At 47.8% G+C, this 24,578-nt stretch overlaps 1 protein-coding gene across 7 annotated transcripts in view; it reads right to left on the reverse strand.

The window, feature by feature from the left end:
* The window catches only part of ATP2B4 (ATPase plasma membrane Ca2+ transporting 4), a 103,187-nt gene that overhangs the window by 41,841 nt on the left and 36,768 nt on the right, over positions 1 to 24,578 (reverse strand). For 6 of the 7 annotated variants that reach the window (XM_044943326.2, XM_006072398.4, XM_006072397.4 and 3 more), the window contains exons 2-3: positions 12,579 to 13,237; positions 471 to 668 (exon numbers count right to left, since the gene is read on the reverse strand). In XM_044943326.2, the coding sequence (XP_044799261.1) occupies positions 471 to 668; positions 12,579 to 12,771 (391 nt within the window). In that variant the 5' untranslated portion in view covers positions 12,772 to 13,237. Of the gene's footprint in view, positions 1 to 470; positions 669 to 12,578; positions 13,238 to 22,237; positions 22,488 to 24,578 lie in introns of those variants that run through there. The other variant, XM_025277691.3, reaches the window with a different exon arrangement.

The raw sequence follows: 24,578 nt of genomic DNA on the forward strand, positions 1-24,578 counted from the left end.
AAGAATACTGGAGTGGGTTGCCATTTCCTTCTCCAGGGCATCTTCCCGACCCAGGGATCGAACCCGGGTCTCCCGCATTGCAGGAAGACTCTTTACCATCTGAGCCACCAGGGAAGACCATATTCACCTGACCTCTCGCCAACTGACTACTTTTTCAAGCATCTCGACAACATTTTGCAGGGAAAATGCTTCCACAACCCGAAGAATGCAGAAAAATGCTTTCCAAGAGTTTGTCGGATCCTGAAACACGGATTTGTACACTACAGGAATAAACAAACGTTTCTCATCGGCAAAAATGTGTTCATTGTAATGGTTCCTATTAAAACTAGTTATGTTTTAAAATTCATGGTCTGAAACTGCAATTATATTTGCACCAACCTAATAAAATTTGTCAACACATACTACGTGCTTTTCAGTGACAGTGGAAAGAGCCCAGACGGGAATCACGCTCGTTTATTCAAGGCACTCACGTTCATCTCCCCCCCCCGGGGGGCGGTAGAAGGACAGGACCAGGGAGATGATGGCCGCGATCTCCAGGATGATGAGCGTGACGTCCTGAAGGGCTTCCCACACTAACTCTAAGAAGGTCTTGGGCTTTTTGGGGGGAATCAAGTTCTGTCCAAACACTTGTTTACGTTTCTCCAGATCTGCAGGGTTCCCAGATAGGCCTGAAAAAGAGACAGGAGCGGAGTGAATGAGCAAGAAAAAAGTGGAAGAGCTGCATGACGGAGGAAGGCAGTTAAAAGAGCCCTTTAAAAAGGATCCCTTGCTTCCCAATCTGCCCAAATATGAGATCCAATTAGGGTGACCAACCATCCCCATTTTCCCCAGACTCAGCAGGTGTGAAATGGGGGCAAACGAAGACAAGCTGGTCACAGGGCTGCTCCCTCCTCTTGGTCTCCAGGGTAAGCTAACCCAGACCTACAATTTCATCTCTTCCTCACTGAGTTTGCACCTCGCTGAGTTTGGCTTCAGCTCTAAGAGTACATTAAAATGTTTCCTGAGACACAGAATTTTCCTCTTATATTAACATGTAAATGCTGGCCATGATTTAAAAGAAGAGGTGGCTTCTACCTACTGGCTCACACAAAAAGGCCATAAAGAATAAGCTATTTGCTCAAGGTCATGCTAGGAGGCTAGGAGACAGAGCCCAACCAATTGTCCAGAGGTTCCAGAGGTTTCAGGACATCAACAGAATACAGACTTCATGAGACTCCAGCTTCGGGCATCCCCTTTAAGCATACAGAGCCGTCCCATTCCGTCACACACAGACACACACATCTTTAAGAGGTACTACTGTTCTACTAAGAACTACGTACTTGGAGATGTACTAAGTGCTACGAGTACTGCTTAGACAAAGCACTGGGAGAAGCACTGTCGCTCAGACTGAAAAAAGAGAGAACAGTGGAGGTGAAAGCGCGGAGTCAGACAGTGCTCAGTCCGCGGTCATCAGCGCGCCCTCCACTAACACACGTGTGCTGACGTACCTGTGTGAGTGCACACAGAGTCCGGGCACGGCCCCAGAGGGAATAAGAGGCAGGGTTATTCCCAGAGTCCTAGGCTCTTCTCATGTGCCCAGGAGGGGTTACACTTTAAGGAAAGAGGAGAACGCATATAATTTACATTAATGCCAGGTGGCATTTATCAAGTTGTTCACACAACTTGATTAGCGAATAGCCTTGGTTTGGCACTGGCTGTTTGCTATACTGCTTGATGGGTTCCCCACAGGCAGGGTGAGGCAACCTTTGTCTTGAAAAAAGATCAGCAGTGTGGAGGGTTAGAATCAGAGGATGGAGACACTTAACATAGCTTTACCCAGAGGCACGGGACGAGGAGATGCCTGGAAGCTGCAAGGAAAGGACGGGCTACTGATGCGAGGACCTCACCCCTCTCCACACTGAAGGGCTGGTCCGCTGGGGGGAGAGGGACACAGCGGGCCGGCAGACTTCTGTCTCCACTGAATAGGACACAAGCGCCTTACTTTAAATGGCAAAGAAAGAGACCTGGGTTAGAACTAAGGAAGACATTCAGACAGGGATTTTAAAAATGGGAAAATCTGTACCCAAGGGAGTACTGTTTGCAGGGTCCATTCCTCCACCCTAAAGACAAAAACCATCAGGAGAGGTATTGAAATATACCTGGGGACCCTGTCTAGAGATAAAGCAGGGGTGTGAACTGGCACCCACGATTGTGGAATGGGGACTGGAGACTGCTTCCTTCCACCTGCTAGCGCTCGGCAGAGAGAAGCAGGAAGCTGGTTGGGGAAGTAGCCCCTGATGCTCTTATCCACGGCCTCCTACCTCCTCGGGGCCAAGAGCATGACCCTGGCTAGAGAGCTGAGAGGCACAGCAGAGCTCTGCAGGGGAACGGGTGGGCGGGGGTGGGGGTTGGCCAAAGCACTAGAAGCAACACGGGCTGCTTGCCAGAGGCTCCCTGCCCCCGCCACTCTGAGGAGTCGGTTCTCAGCAGGCAAGAAACGCCAGAGCCTGGGAAAGGAGTGTTCCTGGGCAGGGCATCTCGATCCCCAGGCGGGCAGAGGCAGAGTTGCTAGGGAACAGGGCCGTGTGGGGAGTTTCTCCCAGGGACCTGAGATAACACATGTGTGCCAACCTGGAACTGCTGTGCTGGATGGCTAGGCCTGCTCTTGAGAAACAGTTCTGATACTTGTTAATCTAGCCGGGATGTTTCTTAAGAAAGCAGGATTTATGACGTAAAGGGAGGAGATGCTATTCCCTCCATAAGAAGGGCGAGTAGACGACTATGAGGGCAAATCAAGACATCAGATACAGAAGGTTATCACATGCCAATAGTCCAGTGAAGGCCAAAAGGCCAAAAGACTCAACACCGGTCTTGCTGAAAGGGCTTCCCTGGTGGCTCAGATGCTAAAGAATCTGTCTGCAATGCAGGAGACCTGGGTTGGGAAGATCCCCTGGAGAAGAGAATGGCAACCCACTCCAGTATTCTGGCCTGGAGAACCGCATGGACAGAGGAGTCTGGCGGGCTACAGTCCACGGGGTCACAAAGAGTTGGACACGACTGAGCGACTAACACTTTCACTTCCACTGAGGTAACCCTGCCCCACTCTGTTCTCATATTAATGCCTCGTAATCATCCTTGACGCCTCTCTCTCTCTTATCTACAATACCCATTTAGTCAGAAAATGTATCATCTCTACCTTCGAAATACATCCAGGTCCCCCTCATTTCTCATCTCTCACTGCTCCCATGCTGGTTTAAGCCCTGGCCGTCTCTCAGCTAGGCTATGGCGACTGTCCAACGGGCCTCCTGCTTCCAGCCTTAGCTTTCTGCCCTCAGTCTCTTCTGGTTCCAGAACGATCTTTTTCAACCCCCCCATGGCACTCGTCTGCCCTTTCGCATGGAGTGAAACGGAGTAGAAGTCTGTGCCGGCCTGGAGGCCCCCTTTGTGAGCACCCAGCTCCCCGCCTGGGGAGTGCTACCATTTCCGCCTTGTTCGCCGAGATCCCGCCAAGCTGGCCTTCCGGCGATTCTCTGTGTGCACCAGACACGTTTCCATTGCAGGACGCCTGCACACGTTGTTTTCTTTCTCAGATTCCCCTTCACTAGTTAGGGTGTGTCCTTTCACTTCCTCCAGGTCTTCGGACACACGCCCTAACCCTGACCAGCGTATTTCACGCGGACGTCTCTGCCCCAGCGCATGGGATCCCCTTGGCCTGCTCAACTGTTTCCCTCTACAGGTCCTCTGCTGGAATAGGTTATTTGATATATTTGTTCTACATTTGTTTAACTCTCTCTACAAGGCCAGGGTTTTTGTCTTTGTTCCTTAGGTCTAAAGCAGTGCCTGACATGTACACAAATTCGTTGAATGAACTGCATGAGTCATAGATATTATCGTGAACATTTAGGCACATTTGTGTCTTCTCACTGAAACACTGCAAAGCCCTGAGTGATAGCTGCTATTAATCCCATTTCTCATTCAAGCAACCTGAGGCCTAGACAGGTTTGGTAACTACTCAAGTAAATATGTGGTGGTCTGTAGCTGCTCCACAAGCAGCAGCTGGCTTCCAACTCACACACAGAGGGTGCTGGGGCGTGGAGGCAGCTGTACTCAGCTGAGGCTCCATTTTGCTGTGACTAACCTTTCCTACTTCGCCTAGGACTTTCCAGATTTCATCACTGAAGCGCCTGTCTCCTGGGACAACCCCTCAGCTCCAGGCAAACAGGAATGGTTGGTCAGCCTTCTTCATTTACCGCAGGGCCGGCCCACTTGCACCTCCAGGCAAATCAGCCTTGTTCCTACTCTTTATGTACAACTGACGTGAATGAGTCCTGTCTTTTTCCTGTCCTCAGGCATGGTGACACCAGGCCTGTCAAGAGTCCAACCTATGAATTTTATATTCAATAAAAGTTTCGTTATTGGCCTTATTTTGGACCCAAGCAAATGAAACAAGACACATTATGGAAAACAAAAAGAGGTCAGGCCTTGCTCTTACCTAGATGCTCTCAAAGTCACACATTTACTTCCTCTTTGCATTTTCTCTCACCTCTCTCCACCTTAAGTCACCCTCAGCTCTTAAATAAAAGCCCCCCTAAGAAGTCAAGTGGCCCCAGGATCCCGCACGCCCTCTAGCAGGGAGGGGCAGGGTGGGGCTGCTGGCGGGTGCCCTTGGGAATCCTCTCTGACATGCAGCATCACACAGGAGAGCCATGTGGGACTGGGAGCTCCGCCAACCCCCAATGTGGGGCTTTCCATTCCAATTCTTCCAGCCCCTGAGAGGCTTTCAGGCCTTGATCTCAGCAGCTGTGATTTCACATAAATACTTGCCCAGGCCAGAAGGGGGTTTTAGTCCCTCATCTTCACAGCTGCTTCTCAAGTACACCGCTTCCCAAAGTGGGGAAGGAGGACTTGGCAGGAAGAGAATGTGGGAAACTGGAAAGGGGTTTCTCCTAGAAATATGTCAAGAAAATGAGCAGAAACCTTGTCCCCAAGAATATATGACAAAAAGTCCCACCCAAACCGGGAGTACCTCTGGTCCTCAGCCAGATTTAGCACATGAGCTGGGACAGGGGACAAGAATGTTGGCTTGGGAAGTCACCGCCCGCACCCCAGGCTGGGGACTCACACGGCCCCTGCCCAGTCGGCAGAGATGGAATGGGCGGCGGTGGAAAATCTGTGTCTGCTCTGAGCCCCTGCAGGCTGTGGCTTGGGAGGAGGAGCGGCAGCCCAGCCCCTCGTGGCCTGGCTCCAGCGGGAAGGAGGGAAGGGCGGCCGAGGACTGTGGGCAGAGGCACCCCTTATCAGAGCCAGTGCAGAGAGGGTGCGGCCAGGTCAGCCATCAGGAGGGACTGCCCAGCGGTGTGGGCTGTGACGCCTTGCCAAAGGGATTGCAGAATCTTCTGCTGCACAGATAGTACCAGGGAGAGGTTTCTCTGGGTTGCTTAGAAGCCAGTCCTATTTGGTTCATGAGAAGAACAGACATCAGAGTATCTTTCAAGTCCTACCTTAAAACCCTGGATTAGGGGGTAAAAGAGAAGTGAAAGTGTTGGTCACCCAGTCATGTTTGACTCTTTGTGACCCCATGGACTGTAGCCCACCAGGTTCCTCTGTCCATGGGATTCTCCAGGCAAGAATACTGGAGTGGGTTGCCATTCCCTTCTCCAGGGGATCTTCCCAACCCAGGGATCGAACCCGGGTCTCCTCCATGGCAGGCAGATTCTTTACTGTCTGAGCCGCAAGGGAAACCAAGAGGGAAGAGCAGCTTAAAATCAACATGAGGACTGAAAGGCTTCAGCCAGCTCCTGTGCTAAGCTACTGCCACTGCTCTGAGGAGTCAGCATTTCCTGCTTCTGTCTCCTACTTCTCACACCCGCAGCTTGGAGACGTGCTCTGTGCCTATGGCCTTCCTGCCCCTAGAGAGAAGGCAGCCTCCCTAAAGCCACAGCAAGAGGTGACAGACTGAGAAGAGAATGGCCCTTTCCTCACTCTCGATCCCAAAGCCTGCCCTTGGTGGACAGCTTTGTCCGGGGGTGTGTCTTTCTGTCTGGTCTTCTGCTGTGCACCTTTTGTGAACTCTCCGACTCCAGCACAGAGAAGAGAGAGCTGCCCAGAGTGCCCTCCTTACCCTCTGCTCGGTTGCCCTCTCCCGGGCTGTGTGTTCATCCGCCCCTCTGGTATCATACCCCCAGTGCTCACACCTTGGAGCTAAATAAAAAGAGTGAAAGCCCCACTTCCAAGGGCAGATGCAACATCTGCCTTGGCTGAAGAAGGAATGCTATCTTTTTTCCCACCCCCAGCTGACATTCAGAGCAAGGCAACCACAAGGTTGAAAGCAAAACAAAACTTGCAAGAGATTCTGCTGAGTTGCCAAACGAATGGAGCACCAAAGGTCTTAGGCCTGGTAGAAGGGGAGAATGCGGGGAGGGTTCTCGGGTTGAGAAGACGCAGTGACTCTCCCTGCCTCCAGAATTCCCTATCCCCTGCTTGGCAGCATTACGCCAGCTAAGCCAGAAGCCCGGCTCCAGGCAAGGAGCAGCTGGCTGGGAAAGAATTTAGAGAGCCTGGAGTTGGCCTGGGAAAGAGCAGGCCCGTGGCTGTCATGCACCGTTGGCCTAATTCGGCCCTAGGCGTATAACTCAAAGCAGACAAGGAATTCCCAGGATGCAACATGGAATTCCCTGCAGGGTAGGCGGGACTCAGCAAGGGTACTTTTTCTCTCCTGTCTTTCTCAACCATCTACCTACCATCCCACTGTTGATGCTGCTTCCTACAGGTTTTGTGAAAACCTCCACCCCTCTACCATGTACTAAATATTTCTTTTTTGAAGCTCCTGGACTTGCCTCAGCTATTCTCATCACAGTGTAGCTGCTCTCCGGCTGTTTGAGCTGGTTTGCCCCCTTCTCCTCCCTCAAAGATAGTTTTCTGCTATGAGTCTCTCTCATGCCTTAAACTTAATATGTCCACCCAAAGTGTGATGGGCAGAGAGGACCACAGACTGTTCATCTTGGCAGGCATGCCCATGTGACTGGTTTTTAGGGTAATTTACTTGACATCTTCAAGGTGATGGTTACGGGGCAGAGGGCATGAGGAGAGAGGCAGCTTAGCCGTACTTCTAAGCTGAGCTGGATGGACTCCTAAAAGCAGACTGCTCATGAGTCTGAGCAAGATCTGGGAGCTGGTGATGGACAGGGAGGCCTGGCGGGCTGCAGTCCATGGGGTTGCAAAGAGTCGGACACGACTGAGCGACTGAACCGAACTAACGGAAAAGTGGATTTTCGGAAACAGACTGATTTTCTATAACAGACTAATAAACAGACTAATGATAGGGAGGAAAATCTCAGAGAAGCCAGTTGCCCATTTTCCTCTCACATCCATTCTATCCCGTATCCACTTGCCAATTTCTTTATACACCCCTGGCAACATTAACATTCTCCAAGGCAGTGGTCTCTTAAACAGGAGGCATGCATTCGTCTGTTGGAGCATGGGAAAGGTACTAGAACTTTTTGTATTACTTCGTCCATTCCTATTTCTTGCAGAGTCTATTATGTAAATGATATTAGTGTTAGGAGTACAGTAGCATGTGGTTGAACATTTACTGGGGCTACCTGTGCAATTTTCTCCCAGATTGACAATGCTACTAGAAATTTCAATCCGCCGCACTGAGGAAGAGCCCAGCCCCAGCACGTCCCAGCTTTTGGATCAATAGTTCGTGGTAGGACATGCCTCTGGCCTCAAAAGGCGCGGCAACAGAAGCACAACAGGGACACTGCTGAACCCCAGAAGCCGCAGGCTGGCAGGAGATATCAACTCCAATCCTACAGTTAATGAATCAAAAATCAAAATCTGGACTGTCTCAAAGCAGTTTCTTTCCCCTTCCTGGCATTTACTCCCCAAAGAATCTCAGCTCCCAAAACCTAGTAGCTGCTCAATAATTACGCAAGGCAGAGATGCTTGCATCTTATGCCAGGAACGTTTAGTAAGTGGTAGCAATTACCCTAGAGCACAGCCAGGCCAGAGCTTCCCTAGACAGTCACATGATCAAGAAGTCCTATCTCCAACTCCTAAGCCCATCTGTCCTCCCCTCCAGGTCCCCATAATACCATCATAGCACTATGACACTATTTCTGAAATTGACTTAATTTTTGTGTATTCTCTTAGTGCCTGTCAAGCCCTGTGGAAGGAACAACTCTCCCTGTTGTGTTCACCACTGTGTCCCCACTACCTGCTGGACACTATTTGTTCACTGTCATTGAAAAGAAATTAGAATCCCTGTGTCCTACAGCCATACCTCAGCTCTGCAGAGGAGAAAAGAAACAGCAGGATGTAGAGGAAAGATGAAATAGAAATTCCCACCAACGTTCTTCTTGATCCAAATTCAATATAAATAGCCTTTAGCTTTCTGAAGGAAGCCCACAGGTAATTATTCAATGTTTAGTCAAGGCTCCCCTTCTCTGCCCTTTCTGGTCTGGGCCCAGGTTCCCTGACTCCCCTAATATTGGCATAGCGCCTCCTCAGAAAACATCATTCTTTCTCTGAAAAAGGGTAACACAGCTGAGGACCCACGTGGAAAGGTTCTGTGGCGAAGGAGAATTCATACAACTTTCTATCTGCACCAAAGAATCTCTCATCCAGATCTTCTCTTCTTCCTGCACACCAAGGGAGACTAAGACTTCTTCCTTCCCCTTAGTTCAGTTCAGTTCAGTCGCTCAGTCGTGTCCGACTCTTTGCGACCCCATGAATCGCAGCAAGCCAGGCCTCCCTGTCCATCACCAACTCCCGGAGTTCACTCAAACTCACGTCCATCGAGTCGGTGATGCCATCCAGCCATCTCATCCTCTGTCGTCCCCTTCTCCTCCTGCCCTCAATCCCTCCCAGCATCAGAGTCTTATCCAATGAGTCAACTCTTCGCATGAGGTGGCCAAAGTACTGGAGTTTCAGCTTTAGCATCATTCCTTCCAAAGAACACCCAGGACTGGTCTCCTTTAGAATGGACTGGTTGGATCTCCTTGCAGTCCAAGGGACTGTCAAGAGTCTTCTCCAACACCACAGTTCAAAAGCATCAATTCTTCGGCTATCAGTTTTCTCAGTTCAGATTCACACAGGTTTTTCTTGCTCTTGGAAGCCAGGAGATAGCATGGAAAATTAATCAGAAGATAAAAGGCTACCTTCCAGTGGGAATCATCCGGCTTTTTGAGGACTGGAAAAATCTGAGGGTAGGGATGGAATCGGGAACCAAGCAGCAGTGAAAAGAGAGAGAGAAACTGGAATGAGGAAAGGAGCAAACTGAAAAGATCTCATCAGTGCAAAACGCTCAGGTTTTTCTTGCTGATAAACCTCAGGCAACACAACCTCTTAGGGCTTCCCCGACGGCTCGGCAGTGAAGAATCTGCCTGCAGAGTAGCAGGTGTGCGTTTGATCCCTGAATAGGGAAGATTCTCTGGAGGAGGAAATGGCAACTCACTCCAGCATTCTTGCCTGAAAAATTCCACAGAGGAGCCCGGCGGGCTACAGTCCATGGGAGTCAGACACAACTGAACGACCGAGCACACACACACACACAATGCAGCTGCTTACCCAACCGACACAATCAGCTCTGCCTCTCTGCTGAGCCTCGTCTGCTCACTGATGAGTGCTGAGGGGGCTGAGCACCTCCATGTCGTCTCAAATGTAACCAACTCTTAGCCACTGGGGCACCGCCTCTTGTTCCAACTAGTCACTGGACGCTTAGCGACCCCATGGACTGCAGCCTACCAGGCTCCTCCATCCATGGGATTTTCCAGGCAACAGTACTGGAGTGGGGTGCCATTGCCTTCTCCTCAAGGAACACAAGCCAATATTAAATGCATATTAGTATTGGGTCACAGTTAGGCATTTTATCAGGTACCAGAATATAAAACAAATTGTAAAACTATCTGTGCTTCTGAGATTCTCTGTGTTGCTGCTCTAGCTGAAGAGGCAGCAGAGCATTAATGGTCTGTAAGTCAGAAAACACGAATTATTCCATCAAGTTCTACCCTGTGGGGTAAGACTTTAGGCAAGTCATTTAATTTTTTTGGTCTGTTGAGATCACTCAATGAGAGAGAGAGAAATAAAACTATGTTAGTGTCAGAAAAGTTATAAACTGCAAGTTCCATAAGGTCCCTTAGTAGTTATAGTGTAAAACAATCTATCCTAAAGATACTATCAATCCAACAGAAAATAAAGGGGAAGGGTCATATTCTAGGAAATGATCTTCCCAATCAATCAGTGGAATTCAAGCACTGGGAAAACTTCTTTATGTTATTATTAGCCTACCACAGGTGACAAAGCCATGCTCGGCTGTCAGGCACCCTAGTGTGGTCTGCTGTGCACTGGCTGGCTTTTTCTGGCACCTGGATACTGACGCTCTTTTCTCAGCCTGTCCAAACAAACCACGCAGCATCACCTCTGTCTGGGGAGAGAGTCCCATGTCATAGCTCTTCTGTGGCTTCTTTTCTTACCCCTTTACCCTTCTCACACGTGAGGGAGTCACTGTTGGCATTGAGTGCTAAAAATCACTCGTGGAAAAGTTGTTTCTGACAGCCTGCTTCCCAGCTCCAGGACCAGCCTAATGGTAAGTTGTAATATTGAAAAACATCAGGACACATGTTTGTGATCCAAGGAAGCAGGGGAATGGCAGTGGACAGCTGTGCCGGCGGCAGGGGTCCTGGCGTGGCCAGGGTCTGCAGCAACAGAAGCCCCTGACACCAGAAGGCGACTTCCAACTACGGGTCTACAACTGGGGCTGGGAAAGAATCTAAGCATTTGATACCTGATTCTGACATGAAAGAACATCCATGTTGGCCTTTGGGAATGGGAGCTCTCTGGGAACTAGAAGTACACAGTATCAGCTATGAGAAAGGGTCTGGGAAATTGGGAGGAAAGTCTGGACTCTGCTCTTGGAAGTTTCTCAGGTTCCAGTTTATTCGGAGTTTCACTTTGTGAGAGAAGCAACTGAGCCAAGGGAAAAGAACAGTACAGGAAGAGGGAAAGGAAGATCCTGCTTAAATTCTGATGAGTGTTCCTAAAGTACTGCATTATCTCAGTGAAAACATAGGAGTAGCCACTGTGAAAGTGGCAAAATAAAGAAATCCAGCTGACAAGAAGAAGGCATTACCCAAAGGGCAGTCATTAGAAACTGGACAGACGGCAACGACTGAGCCGCATGAGAGCAGCTTAGCACCGCCGCACTAAGCAGGCTTCTTTTGACATCGATGGTGAATGCAGAGAATGGACAGCGGCGGCAGGGGGACTGCAGCAGCCTGACAGATGAATAACACCCTGCATCCATGGGCTCTCATATCCTGGCAAATATCATCAGACGCATGGGCTCTATTTTAATGTGAGACAGCTAATTTATTGAACACCCATTATTAGAATAAGCATTGTACATACATTATTCAATCCCAATAACTCTATAGACTAAGTATTAATATCATTTGCAAACAAGAAAATGATTTTTACTTACGGAGAATGAGTAAACTATTCAACATTATTCAGCTAGTAAATGGTAGAGCCAGTACTGAACTCAAAGCCTATAAGATAAGAAAGTGAACTCTAGAAGTACAGAGAACATGTAAGGTGGCTTTCCCTGCTGGTAAAGAAAATAAAACATGGGCAATGGACAGATATCTAGATAAAAATTTCTCCCTTTTTTCTTTTAATCATAGAGTCTGGATTCCAAGTCACTAATTTATAACACTGGCTAGGGGTCAAAACTTCTTAGAACTGGCAAAAAATATGATGTGGCTTCCAAGAAAGGGTCAGAAATGGTACACCTCAGGAGGCTGAAGGCATCTGAAGGACAAGATCTTTGCTCTACCTCAAGCTACTCAATCAAGGCCTGCCTGACTGATAGGGCCAAGCAAGGACCCGTAACAGAGATGCTGAAACTAGGCAGAAAGGAGCAAATAAGATTTCTCTAGTACTATCTCCATTTCAACGAAATAAAATTACCATGGCTCACTGGGCAATTGGGCTGAGCCAGGTAAGCATGAAGCTGGATTTTTCATTTTCTTTAGAGAATAGATTAAGAAGAACTATACTAAAAGTGCATTAGACAGGGTTGAAAAAGTCATCAATAATTTCCTGAAAGAAAACTGAGTAACCCAAAGATATGGTAGGTAAACTCTCTACATGTTGATTTACCACCCTGTTTCTAATTGTGTACCATAGAGAAGTACTCCATTAGGTAGACGGACTCATCCACTCTTCTTCCTATTATACTGTAAGATCAGGGTAGGGAAGAATATCTTCAACCCTTTGCAATCAAAGACTGATACTGAGTTAGGGACTTGATTATTTACTGATAAACACACCTCTAACATAAACATTCATAAGAGACATTCCCCCTTCTGTACAAGAGAAGGAAAGAATGATCTTCAGAGAATACCACAGCCACTAAACCTCATCTCTGGGAAAGAAATAATGTTTCTCTCCACAGCCTGACATCTTTTCAGTGCTTTGGAGACTGTACTTTGCCTGCACAGATATAGTAGTAAGGTCTCCAGAAACATTCCTTCTCTACACGCAGACCGAACACAGGCCGCCTTCCTCCAATCCCCCACCCCTGGTGTGGCCTTTACCTTCCACAGGGTTGGTTTTCAGTCTACTGCACAGGTTCATCACTCCTCCGTAGTGGACATTGATCTGGTCTATTGCATCACTTGAGCGCAGCTCCATCAGCTTCCTCAGGTCCATCACTGTGCAGCCAAACTCCCCTTCACGGCTCTCAAGTATCGAGTTGGACGGCAAGGTGTGTTCTGTTGGGTTCGTCATTTTGCCTGCTGTTACCAAGCCCCTCAACAGAGAAAATGTGAACTCTCCCTTCCACTGATTCAGGGTCTCTCGTTTCTCTTCCTCAGTTCTTACTTCTTTCTTCTCTGAGAGTCCAGATGCGAATAAGACCGACTAAATCTTGTGCAGGAAGCTTCAGAGCAGCAGCCTGTGGTCCAGGTCCTTTCTTGTGTATGAAGCTTGTCAGCCAAAGGAGGAAGAGGAGGGGGGAACTGAGTGTGAGCCGGACCACGTGTTACGATGACTGGTGTCCCCAGGTGGTGATGGAAGCAGTTGTCCAGGGTAGGTAGGTTCCTAGTTTAGACCAACTTTCCCAGATGGCGGGATAAACAGGATGTGCATGTTACCATGGAGGCAACCTTAGCAACAACCAGCAACTGCAGTGGCAGAGAGGTGGCAGGAGAGGAGAACGAGAAGGGCTCCCTGGAAACCGGTGACAACTGGGTCTCTGGAATAAAGATTCAAAGGCAGACATAAAGAAACAATTAGAACAGCATGGGATCCAGCAACAGCAAGGACAAGAGGTACTCATTCTAGCACAAGGGTTTAGGTGACAGTTGATATCTGAGCTGAACTGATAGCTCAGGCCTAAGCTGAGCAGACTGACTTAGGAGAGGCCCCTTCTTCCCTGGGGGCCCCTCAGGAGCCTGTAAACTCCAATGTAGAGAAATAACTTCAGATACACCCCAGCCTTCACACCTCACCTCTGCTAAACCAAGCAACACAAACCCCACAACTTGAGAAACTTGGAAATAATGGGTTATATGACCTCTAATGGCTCTCCCTGTCCATTTGAGGGATCTGCAACAGAATGTTTTAGTCTATTTTAATCTTTTAATCTTAGAATGTTTTAATCTTACCTCTAAGAGGTGAGAAGAGATCAGGAAAGGAGTCCAGACCAGAGTGATCTGGAGGGTAGCCTGCCAGTCTGCCACCCTCCTCCAAACCCTGCACCCTACCACATTCCTAACACACACATGTACAAACCAGGAGGGCAACCTGGGAGAAGACGGCCACATCCCCTGCAGCCCCTGAGAACACTTGGCCTGACACTGTATAGAAATTCTGCAGCCTGATGCAGCTGTCAATAGATCAGGTACTACGTTCAGATATTGGAGTCTAAACAGCTTTGGGGAGAAAAGGGTGAGTAAAACGCTCCGGCAGTGGGCGATGCAGGGTGGAACATTTATACATAATGGGAACAGAAGGACCTCTGAGGAAGAAAGATAGTTTGAAGCCTGTGAGTGTTCACGTTTCTCTGGGATTGCAGGAATAATACAGCTATCAATTCAGCCAGAGCCTAGGGCCACAGCAAGGTCAGTAGGGGAGCAAAGTCAGCTTGCGTGTGAGTGACAACGGAGGGTCTCAGGTCAGCAGTTCTCTCGGGAAGCCATATGTCACCTCACACATGCTGACTAGGGAGAGAGGGATGGGTGGGAACGGGGAGGATGAAGGAGAGAAAAAGCCTAAGCCCTGTCCTCGGCTCCAGGCAAGAGGACCACCACACACCAGCTACTTAAATGCCAAGGGGATCTTTCTGAACACGGCACCAGAGCATTGAGGGCCCAGCCCTGGTCAGCCGCTCTTTAATACATGGATGACGTCCTTGCTTCTAGACGATGAACAGGAAGTACAAGGGTCATCAGATAAGGGCTTGACTACTATATTAATTTCCAAAAATCACATGTGGCCAAAGGTCTTACTAATTCTAATCAGCACTGTTCTTGGTAGATTCCGCGGGGATGGAGGCGGTTACACCCCTCCCTCTCCCAGGATGCCCGCAGCTTACTCCTTCTACTGTGAATTTCTAGTGCTACCCTGACTTATAAAGGGTTATACAAGCAGCGTTTTGTTCTTGTTGCTATTGTTTTTCAAATATCACGCTCCCTTTTCTTTTTATGTGTCATTCCTAGGGAACAAGAAGAGAAACTGAGGCAGTGTATCACACTCCTTTCAATCCTCCTGGCACCAGGACAGGCAGTACCACGGACATTTCTCTCCAATTGGGTTTCTTCTCCAAGCCTGGAAGCCGTGGGAAGGGCTAAAGCAGCAAGAAGCCCATGTGACCCTTAAGTGGAACTCCTTAACCTTTGGAGAGGATGTTGAGGGCAGTGCTGATTGACAGCTTAACTGAAATTATAACCTTTTTTTTCTTTATCTCTACCACCTACTGCCATGTTTGTTTCGTGAAGGCAGAGATTTTTCATGTGTCTTGCTCAATGCTTTCTCCCCAGTGCCCAGACAATCACCTACACAAAGCAGGCATTCAGCTAATTTTTTTGGCTGAATAACTCATAGTAGATTCAGAACCAGATTTACCATCTTCCCAAGAACCTTTTGAACAAGTCACTGAGCTTTCTTAGAGCTCAGTTTTTTTTAGGGCTCAGTTCCTCCCACCTTTATCTGGAAGAAGAAATTGATAAATGAATGGCATTCTAAATAGAAATAGTACCTGGAAATCTTAGATGAAAGATGACCAGTGTCCTGTATAGGACAGTCGAGTGATGTGAAAAGGTTAATTTGATCTTAATGAACTTTTGTTATCTAGTCCTTTAAGCAGAAAAGCAATAATCCCCATGTGCCCCTCCATCTTTTCTTGTGAGAGCGAACTCCCTCACCCCCCAAACGAGTGGAAAATTCCAAGCAGCATCATTAGCAATAACCATTATCTAGGCTATAACCATTAGCAAAAACCACTTCATGGATCACAGCCTTGTCGTGGTAAAGGGGTTTGCATAACTGAATGAAGCTGTAAGTTATGCGGTGCAGGGTCACCCAAGACAGACAGGTCACAGTGAAGAGTTCCGGCAAAACTTGGTCCACAGGAAGAGGAAATGGCAACCTATTCCAGTATTCCTGCCGCAAAAACCCTATGAACAGTATGAAAAGGCAAAAAGATATGACACGGGAAGATGAGCCCCCATGTCAGAGCGTGTCCAATATGCTACCGGGGAAGAGTGGAGGGCAATTACTCATAGCTTCAGGAAGAATGAAGCAGCTAGGCCAAAGCAGAAATGATGCTCAGCTGTGGATGTGTTTGGAGGTGAAAGTAAAGTCCGATGCTGTAAAGAACAGTACTGCATAGGAACCTGGAATGTTACATCCATGAATCAAGTTTGAACACTGTCAAACAGGAGATGGTAAGATTGAACATTAACATCTTAGAAATCGGTGAACTAAAATGGATGGGAATGGGCAAATTTAATTTAGATGACCATTTTATCTCCTACTGTAGGCAAGAATCCCTTAGAAGAAATGGAGTAGCCCTCATAGTCAACAAAAGAGTCTGAAATGCAGTACTTAGGTGCAGCCTCAAGAACAACAGAATTATCTTGGTTCATTTTCAAGGCAAACCATTCAACATCAGAGTAATCCAAGTCTATGCCCCAACCACTGATGCTGAAGAAGCTAAAGTTGACTGGTTCTGTGAAGACCTACACTATCTTCTAGAACTAACGCCAAAAAAAGATGTCCTTTTCATCACAGGGGATTGGAATGCAAAAGTAGGAAGTCAAGAGATACCCAGAATAACAGGAAAGTTTGGCCTTAGAGTACAATATGAATCACAGCAAAGGCTAACAGAGTTTTGTCAAGAGAATACACTGGTCATAGCAAACACCCTTCTTCAACAATACAACAGATGACTCTACACATGGATATCACCTGATGGTCAATACCACAATCAGACTGATCATGTTCTTTGCAGCCAAAGATGGAGAAGCTCTATAAAACAAGACCTGGAGCTGACTGTAGCTCAGATCATGAGCTCCGTATTACAAATTCCAGGCTTAAATTAAAGAAAACAGGGAAAACTACTAGGCCATTCATATATGACCTAAATCAAATCCCTTATAATTATACGGTGGAGGTGACAAATCAAGGAATTAGAGCTGGTAGACAAAGTGCCTGAAGAACTATGGACAGAGGTTCTTAACACTGTACAGGGGGCAGTGACCAAAACCATCCCCAAGAAAAAAAATGCAAGAAGGCAAAATGGTTGTCTGAGAGGCAACCCCTTACAAATAGCTGAGAAAAGAAGAGAAAAGCAAAAGAGAAAGAGAAAGATATACCCAACTGAATACAGAGTTCCAAAGGCGATCAAGGAGAGATAAAAGGGCCTTCTTAAATGAACAGTGCCAAGAAATAGAGAAAAACAATAGAATGGGGAAGACTAGAGATCTCCTTAAGAACATTAGCGACATCATGCAAGGAGGGGCATGACAAAGAACAGAAACAGTAAGAAGCTAACAGAAGCTGAAGAGATTAAGAAGAGGTGGCAAGAATACAGTATATTAAAAAGGTCTTAATGATAACCATGATGGTGAGGCCACTAACCCAGAGCCAGACACCCTGCAGTGTGAAGTCAAGTGGGCCTTAGGAAGCATTACTAGGAACAAAGCTAGTGGAGGCAACAGAATTCCAGCTGGGCTATGGAAAATCCTAAAAGATGATGCTGTGAAAGTGCTGCACTCAATATGCCAGCAAATTTGGAAAGCAGTGGCCACAGGACCAGAAAAGGTCAGTTTTCATTCCAATCCCAATGAAGGGCAATGCCAAAGAATGTTCAAACTACTGTATAATTGCGCTCACTTCATATGTTAGAAAGGTTATGCCCCAAATCCTTCAAGCTGGGCTTCAGCAGTATGTGAACTGTGAACTTCCAGATGTACAAGCTGGATTTAGAAAAAGCAGAGGAACCAGAGATCAAATTGCCAACATTAATTGGATCATGGAGAAAGCAAGGGAATTCCAGAAAAGCATCTACTTGTGCTTCATTGACTACACTAAAGCCTTTGACTGTGTGGACCACAACAAATGTGGAAAATTCTTAAAGACATGGGCATATCAGACCATCTTACTTGTCTCCTGAGAATATGTGGGTCAAGAAGCAACAGTTAGAACCAGACATGGAAAAACTGACAGTTTCAAAACTGGGAAAGGAGTATGATAAGGCTGTAAATTGTCACCTTGCTTTGTTGTTGATGTTCAGCTGCTAAGTCATGTCCAACTCTTTGTGACCCCATGGACTGCAGCACGCCAGGCTTCCCTGTCCTTCACCATCACCTGGAGCTTGCTCAAACTCATGTCTATTGAATTGGTGATGCCATCCAACCATTTCATCCTCAGTCATCCCCTTCTCCTCCTGCCTTCAATCTTTCCCGGCATCAGGGTCTTTTCCAATGAGTCGGCTCTTTGCATCAGGTGGCCAAAGTACTAGAGCTTCAGCTTCTGCATCAATCCTTCCAATGAATATTCAGGATTGATTTCCTTTGGGACTGAGTGGTTTGATCTCCTTGTTGTTCAAGGAACTCTCAAGAGTCTTCTCCAGCACCACAGTGCAAAAGCATCAATTCTTTGGCATTCAGTCTTCTTTATGGTCCAACTCTCACATCCATATATAACAATTGGAAAAACTATAGCTTTGACTAGATGGACCTTTGTTGGCAAAGTGATGTCTCTGCTTTTTAGTATGCTGTCTAGATTTGTCACAGCTTTTCTTCCAAGGAGCAAGTGGCTTTTAATTTCATGGCTGCAGTCACCATCTGAAGTGATTTTGGAGTCCAGGAAAATAAAATCTGTCACTGTTTCCATTGTTGCTCCATCTATTTGCCATGAAGTGATGGGACTGGATGTCATGATCTTAGTTTTTTGAATGTTGAGCTTTAAGTCAGCTTTTTCACTCTCCTCTTTCACTCATCAAAGGGCTCTTTAGCTCCTCTTTGTTTTCTGCAATTAGGGTGGTGTCATCTGCGTATCTGAGGTTATTGATATTTCTCCTGGCAATTTTGACTGAGCTTGTGCTTCATCCAGCCTGGCATTTTGCATGATGTAATCTACACAGAACTTAAATAAGCAGGGTATATTATACAATATTATACAATATACATCCTTGATGTAATCCTTTCCTGATTTGGAACCAGTCTGTTATTCCATGTCTGGTTCTAACTGTTGCTTCTTGACTCACATACAGGTTTCTCAGGAGACAGGTAAGGTGGTCTGATATTCCCATCTCTTTAAGAATTTTCCACAGTTTGTTGTGATCCACAGAGTCAAAGGCTTTAGCATGGTCAGTGAAGCAGAAGTATATATTTTTCTAGAATTCTCTTGCTTTTTCTATCACCCAATGGATGTTGGCAATTTGATCTCTGGTTCCTCTGCCTTTTCTAAATTCAGCTTGGTTCATGTACTGTTGAAGCCTAGCTTGGAGAATTTTGAGCGTTACTTTGCTAGTGTGGGAAATGAGTACAAATGTGTGGTAGTTTGAACATTCTTGACATTGCCTTTCTTTGGGATTGGAATGAAAAACTGACATTTTCCAGTCCTGTGGCCACCTTGCTTATTTAACTTATATGCAGAGTACATCATAGAGAAGGCAATGGCACCCCACTCCAGTACTCTTGCCTGGAAAATCCCATGGACAGAGGAGCCTGGTAGGCTGCAGTCCTTGGGGTCGCTAAGGGTCAGACACGACTGAGCAACTTCACTTTAACTTTTCGCTTTCATGCATTGGAGAAGGCAATGGCAACCCACTCCAGTACTCTTGCCTGGAAAATCCCATGGACAGAGGAGCCTGGTGGGCTGCAGTCCATGGGGTTGCTAAGGGTCGGACATGACTGAGCAACTTCACTTTCACTTTCATACATTGGAGAAAGAAATGGCAACCCACTCCAGTGTTCTTGCCTGGAGAATCCCAGGGACAGGGGAGCCTGGTGGGCTGCCATCTCTGGGGTCGCACAGAGTCAGACACGACTGACGTGACTTAGCAGCAGCAGCAGAGTACATCATGGGAAATATCAGGCTGGATGAATCACAAGTTGCAATCAAGATTGCCAGGAGAAATATCAATAAACTCAGATAGGCAGATGATACCACTCTAATAGCAGAAAGTGAAGAGGAACTAATGAGCCTCTTGAGGAGAGTGAAAAACCTGTCTTGAAACAACATTCAAAAAACTAAGATCATGGTATCCAGTTCCATTACTTCATGGTGAATGGAAGGGGAAAACGTGGAAGCAGTGACAGATTTTCTGTTCTTGGGCTCCAAAGTCACGGCAGATGGTGACTGCAGCCATGAAATTAGCATATTAAAAGTGGAGATGTCACTGCCGACAAAGGTCTGTATGTAAAGTCAAAGGTATGATCTTTCCAGCAGGCATGTAAGTGTGAGAGTTGTACCATAAAGAAGACTGCATGCTGAAGAACTGATGCTTTCAAATTGTGATGTTGTAAAGACTCTTGAGAGTCCCTTGGACTGAAACAAGATCAAGCCAGTCAATCCTAAAGGAAATCAACCCTGAGTATTCATTGGAAGGACTAATGCTGAAGCTATAATACCTTGGCCACTGATGTGAAGAGCTGAGTCATTGGTAAAGACCCTGAAGGTGGGAAGGATTGAAGGCAAAAGGAGAAGGGTGTGGCAGAGGATGAGTTGGTTAGACAGCATCACTGACTCAGTGACGTGAATTTGAGCAAACTCTGGGAGATGCTGGAGGACAGAGGAGCCTGGTGTGCTGCAGTCTATGGGTGGCGGGAGTCGGCCGTGACTTGGCAAAGGAACAACTAGTGCAGTGCAGCCTTGGGCCTCCAGAGAAGTAGGGGCAGCCTGAAGAGACCCGAGTCTTCCACTCACACAGACAACCAATGCGAAAAGGCCAGTTACGATCAGAACACATGTGGCAGGTAGAAAAGGGTGAAGCTGGTCTGCTTCAGGCCGCCCTTGAGACACACACAGGCCAGGCACGAAGCTGCTGGCACAAAGTCAAGGGGTGCTGCCCGTCTGGGACCCCTTTTTAAGCTGGGCTCTCTGCGAAAGTGCTTCTGGAATTCGGAGGCATAGCAGGAGCCAGAGCCAATACTGCTCTCTCTCTGCGGCTGAGCTTGCCTAGCCCCTACCCTTATTAGGCAACTGGCAAAGAACGACCGGTAAGTGCTCACCCAGCCTCAGCCCCGGGCGCAACGCTCTGATGCCTGGGAGGCCACCGCCTCCCGTGAAGTCAGGATTAGTCATGCTGCTCGGGGCTTTCTGGGTAAGGCATGTTCTCACTCCCCGTTTCTAGCATTTTGCCAGCCTAATGATGACAGGATGGAAGAGGGAATTTTCTTCCTTTCCTGCGGGGTCAAGAAATCCTACTACTTACATGACCACTAAATCATTGTAATTTTTTTCCTCCTACAGTTCTGTAACACCTGTTGTATAACCTGTAGTGACACGTGACAGGATTTGCCACCAATTTTAGGTAGGACGGCTGTGACTCCCACCTTACTGATGAAGACGCTGAGATTCAAAGCCATAAAAAGTGCCTTGTTCTTCGGCAAGTCAGTGGCCTTTCCTGTGCCGTCCTCTTGTTGTACCTTACTCCTCCCCTCCAATCTGGGCCTCTTCATTTTCTGACAAATATCTAACAGGTTCTTTACCACCGCTTAGAGGAAGTACTGACTCTCGCACTTGCTCTTTCTCTTTCAGAACCAGTTCCCTCACATTCCACACAGTGAGGATCAGAGATCCCCTCCAGTTCCTACACATACCTGAGAAGCAGAGCGCCCTACACTTCTGATAACTCAATTTGCAGCTAACCTCCCCAGCAAGTTCCAAAGTGAGGAGCTGTCAGAGATAAAAAAAACCTCATGTCTTAAGCCACCAAGCCATAAACAATAGTCAGACGCTGTTTCCTCCAATTTTGCCTAGAAATCTCTTACTCGTAGAAACCTTCCTGGGGTGCTCTCAGAATATGAGGAAAAAAGTTAACTTCCTATGTAGGGGACAGAGTAGGGTATTTTGAGGATGTGAAAGGAACCCACTCCCTGAATCTCCACTGCCAAAGGCTGCTAATGAATCTGGCGTGATGCATGGGAAATGAAGTATGAATGGCAACAGGAGAAAGGAAATGGCAGGGGGCCGCAGGCCCAGGCTGCAGGCTGGCGGCCCCTGCGAGACCTGCCGGGAATGGTAAAGGAGCTCAGCTCCAGCCTCTGAGCTGCCGGCAGCCGCTAGGATGGGGGTGGCACAGGAACAGGATCGAGACACCTTATAACGCGCCAAACAGCACGAAATCTGCTTCAGGCCCACCCTTTCCCATTCAGAGAGAAATGATTCATGTAAGTACACACGTATTATTACTGATATATAAACAGCAGCCTAGCATAGCAGCTGTTATGTAGTGGTTGGTCCATACATAGTTATTCTCATTATTCCACATATTGTTTCTCTGAATCTTCATTAACAGCCTTGTAAGGAGGGCACGCCATTTTATAGGAGGGAAATACAGATTCTGAGAACCAGGATTTGTGTCCTAGCCTGAATCCAAAGCCTCAAGTACAAGGTCAATCCTCTACGAAAAAGGAAACAAAGCTACAGATTTACTTCCTAAAGCTTGACGAGAAGCCCATATAAACCTATATGGCCCAGAGCCCTAAAGGCTCTACTACACATCAGGGAAACACCTCCTTACCTCCTTCAGCTTCCTGGGCAACTACAGCAGCAGGTCGCAGCTTATGAGGGGCTGACACCCTCCACTCCAGCCCTGCCCCCACGTGCATATGCCCTGGCCAGAATGCCCTTGGCTCCGGATGGCATGACTCCAAGTATATCCAGTTCCCACTCAGAGGCTGAAGGAGAGGGCTGAGGGCTCCCTGCACTCCATGACCTCACACTCGGGGCATCAGCCCTGGGATGGGGAGAGGCACAGAGACACCTCTTCTCTTCTTATTCCCGCAGGAGCAGTTCCCTACAGTGTCTTAAGCTTCGCTCTTTGTCTTGTCGCTGGCATACCTCTAAGAGGCCTTTCATGAAAGCTGGCAAGCACCTGCACAGGGCAGGCTGCCCTGCATGAGACATGCTTGGCTGGCCCTCCTCTGAAGGTCTAAATACCACGCGGAGGCTGCTTTGCTTCATCCTCATGACATGACAGGCCTCTTATTCCCATGACCAGAGGCTGGCCCACCAGCGCCAGTTCTCACCACTTGGGTCGCGCAGCCACCCTGCTTGTGGTTCAGGGCTCTCCTTCCCTCCCCCTGCCCTAGTGCCTGCTGGCTTGCCAAGCAGACCTGCATGCACACCCTCCTCCAGTCTCCGAGGCCCTGTGGAGGCATATGGGCAGAAGGTCGGGGCAGAGGATGCTGGCGGGAGTTCAGGTGGTGGGTGGCACCCCCCTCTCATTGCCAGCAACAGCCAGGTTGGTGCCAGGAAGCCAAGGGAGGGCTGAGGCACCAAAACTAGGCCTCCGTACTGACCCCAGCATGGCACACTGCAGCCTGTGGTGCTGGAACCCGATGCTAATTCTCTGCCAGCCCCTGGGTTCTGGTGGGTACTCCCTTCCTAAAGCGAAGACATCACTTACTGGTGAGGAGGTGGCTTATGTGAGGCCTCCTGGCTTACCCGCTCCATCCCCACAAGCCTTCGAGAAAGTGAAAGTGTCTGACTCTTTGCGACCCCATGGACTGTAGCCCGCCAGGCTCCTCTGTCCATGGGATTTCCTAGGCAAGAAAACTGGAGTGGGTTGCCATTTCCTTCTCTCGGGGAATCTTCCTGACCCAGGGATTGAACCCAGGTCTCCTGCATCGCAGGCAGATTCTTTACCATTTGAACCACCAGGTAAGCTACCCTGAGAAGGTCTTCTTCAATTCAGTAGCAGAAATGCAGTGCCAGAATCAAAGCATCTGTGTAGAGAAGATGTGGTGTCCTCAAGCCCTGGGTCTCAGGGATTCAGAATTTCCCCCTCCTCCTTGGAGCCACCTTGCACTTGACCAAACTAAGTCTATGCATTATTTGTGGTGACAGAGTTGAAGGCAACCTGGGATCCCCTCTCCCACTGATGGGCATAAAAAATACATGAGCTAGATAACAGAGAATATCATGGAACAGAAACGCAGATCAGATGTACATACAATATTGCTGATCTTAAAAACAGTGCTTAGTGCAGGTAAAAAAGGGTACTTTAACAAAAATTAAAAACATATGCATTTTAAGGGATATATTTAAACAAAAAGACACACATTAGAATGCTGCTCACAGCGAGGGAAGGGAAAAGGTGTGGAATATGGGAAACAGCACAGGAAGGGCCTTGCATGGATCACGATAATATTGGACCATGAATCCACAGTACGATTGACTCAATAGTCTGCACCTGAAACCGGAAAAAGATAAAACATGCTACGCTACTGAAGCCTTTCAGACCTGAAGAGACTGCACTGTCTAAGATATGCCATGACAATGAGAACAAAACTGACCAGTTCTGGCCAGATGCCTTCAGATGGCAGGGAGAGGTCAGGCCCACAGAGAGCACAAGCTCTCTCTGAACAGTGAAGCCGAGAATTGGCCCAAGGCTGATGATACTCTGCTCCTGATATCTATTGATCCAAGCCCCTGTCAGAGACCCCAGAACCATCAAGGTGAAGACAGGAAGTTTCATGACATGGGTTGGGAAACTGAAGCTGCAATGTTCCTAACAGGGCACTGTTACCTTCCTGGATTCATCCTCAAAATAGCACCAATACAGCAAAATGAAAATGGGCAGTCCCTTGGGCCTAGCGCCATAGGGAATATACCCTATTTCCAAATCATCTGAGTCATACTGGCCTGGGTCACTGCTATGCCTGCCGGTGACTCAGGGGGTGTTACGGGAGTGTTCACAGAAAGCTGGAGCTCAGGGGAAAAAAAAATGTAGAGGATGGAACAGTAACCCCCTTCAGTGGATGAAGGAGGACAAGAGCTGAGTTCAGGCGGGAGTAACCGTCCCATTCGGAAGGTCTGTTGTCTGATGCAAGGAGTGCTGGCCAGATGGTGGGAAATGT

This window comes from Bubalus bubalis, chromosome 5, assembly GCF_019923935.1.
Source record: "Bubalus bubalis isolate 160015118507 breed Murrah chromosome 5, NDDB_SH_1, whole genome shotgun sequence".
Taxonomy (NCBI): domain Eukaryota; kingdom Metazoa; phylum Chordata; class Mammalia; order Artiodactyla; family Bovidae; genus Bubalus; species Bubalus bubalis.